Here is a 1,962-nt window from a genome sequence, read left to right on the forward strand (position 1 = left end):
ATGTGGGTAGTCTTAGGCCACTCGGCGGTGACTGAAAAACCAGAGCTGTTCGGCGGCCAGGAGTCTAACCCGCGTCCCTCCTGGACCTCCTGAGCTCGGGGCCGTCACGATAACTATTCAGCCACCACCTGCGGAATACTAGCAACAGAGACGTATGCACCCAACCGTGTTTAACGCTGCTGAGGTCGAGAGGATTGATTCTCGTCCCAAGGTAAGGTGAGACCCTGAGTAGCTGGAGTTGATGGCCAGCTTTGAGAAGTCCCACCTAGGTCATCCTGCCATGAATCAAGCTATCCTGAGGAGGTGCTGCTCCACCGTACCCTGGACGCCATCAAGGGCTAGAGGAGGCACCCTGACTGCAAGCTATGGTCCAGGCTGTTGTGGAGCAGTCCGAGTCGGCGCCAAGAGTGCCTCCTCTTCCGCACCCCTGGGTGTGTGCCGGCGTCCTGGAGACCGGTCCAACCTTGACCTCAGCCCAGGAGCACTCCACCACCATCAACGGAGGACCCTGGCGCCGGATGCTCAACCGGTCGTATCTCAACATTTGGTCCTAAATCCGCCATTGTGGTTGCAAGTTCTGCCCTGTGCGATGTTCAAAAAACGTCCTAGGCGCCATCTTGTGACGTCAGGTCGCCCCTCAGCCTGACTGCTCGGAAGCGGGGCTAGGGCCCGCTTTTTTAAACGTTCGAGTTAGCAAACAGCAACCGCAAAGCCCACGTCGCATCCTGTCTTACTAACATCGCGAACGCGTTTTTTAAACACCGAAAAGGAGACCCTACGTGGTGCTAGGCCAAGCAGACACCAACCCCACTTTCCGCACAGGTTGGCAGCTCTGAAGCGTCTCGTGTGACCAGCCAACCAATCAGCTGATCGGTGTTTACATAAATTACATTCCTCCTACGGTCCTACCAGAGCAGCAGATCAGTCTGGAGTTGCAGCCCACAAGAGAAACACCGACATGGCGACACCAGGCAAAGGAGCACCACTCAGCCAAGGGCAAAAGAAATTCCTGCTGGAGCTGGTGTCGGAGAAGCCTGTCCTGCAGGACAAGTCTCATGGGATGGCGGTCACCCTTGAGAAGGTCAAGGCGTGGCAAGAGATTGCTGCAGCCTTCAGCCTGAATTACCCGGCCGATCCCAAGTCGGAGAAACAACTTAAACGAGCATGGGAATACACGAAGATGAGGTAAGAACATATTGCATGGAGAGAGGCTGTGGAGTGATGGTGGTGAGGGCGTGGAGACTGATGATGGTGAGGGAGTGGAGACTGATGGTGTTGAGGGTGTGGAGAGTGAGGGCGTGGAGACTGATGGTGGTGAGGGTGTGGAGAGTGAGGGCGTGGAGACTGATGGTGGTGAGGGTGTGGAGAGTGAGGGTGTGTAGACTGATGGTGTTGAGGGTGTGGAGTGACTGTGGTGAGGGTTGTGATTTGTAACCGTTTTTGTAATATATATCATCTTATTCCTTTCATAGGGCAAAGAAGAACCACAGCCACCGTGTGCAGCACATATTTGCAACTGGTGGAGGGAAATCCATGCCTTCACCACCTAAAGAAGACCAGCTGATCATGTCAACCCTCTCGCGGGAGCTGGAACCTGCGACCCAGCAGTGTGACACCCTGGATCCAAACATTGTGGTCGTGGATGCCTCTGAAGTTGTTAAGTTCCAGTATTTATATATACGTATAGTACTACCACGTTGTTTTGAAGTAATTTCCTTAATACATGGTGCATTTTAATATAGATGTAACTTGTAAGGTTCTGGAAATGCAACACATTAATAGAATTAGATAGATTTACTTCTGATTATGAATTTTATCTTTTGGTCTCGTCTCCATCGGCACTTCATGGAAGAGCAGAGCAATGGCAGCCAGAGGTTCCTTCGTTTGTGAAAACCATTCTACGTATTGTGGAATATGCTCATCAACAAGACGCCTCGGAACATGACTTCTTTCTCTGAATCG

General features: G+C 52.1%; 1 protein-coding gene across 1 annotated transcript; it reads left to right on the forward strand.

Annotated features, from left to right (window-relative positions):
* Positions 1 to 555: 555 nt before the first annotated feature.
* On the forward strand, positions 556 to 1,935 carry LOC126987375 (uncharacterized). Its single transcript, XM_050844360.1, has 2 exons — positions 556 to 1,185; positions 1,473 to 1,935. Exons 1-2 carry the CDS (start codon positions 959 to 961, stop codon positions 1,735 to 1,737), a joined length of 492 nt encoding a protein of 163 aa, XP_050700317.1. The 5' UTR covers positions 556 to 958; the 3' UTR covers positions 1,738 to 1,935.
* Positions 1,936 to 1,962: the final 27 nt, after the last annotated feature.

The sequence above is a fragment of the Eriocheir sinensis genome, chromosome 64 (genome assembly GCF_024679095.1).
Source record: "Eriocheir sinensis breed Jianghai 21 chromosome 64, ASM2467909v1, whole genome shotgun sequence".
Lineage (NCBI taxonomy): Eukaryota > Metazoa > Arthropoda > Malacostraca > Decapoda > Varunidae > Eriocheir > Eriocheir sinensis.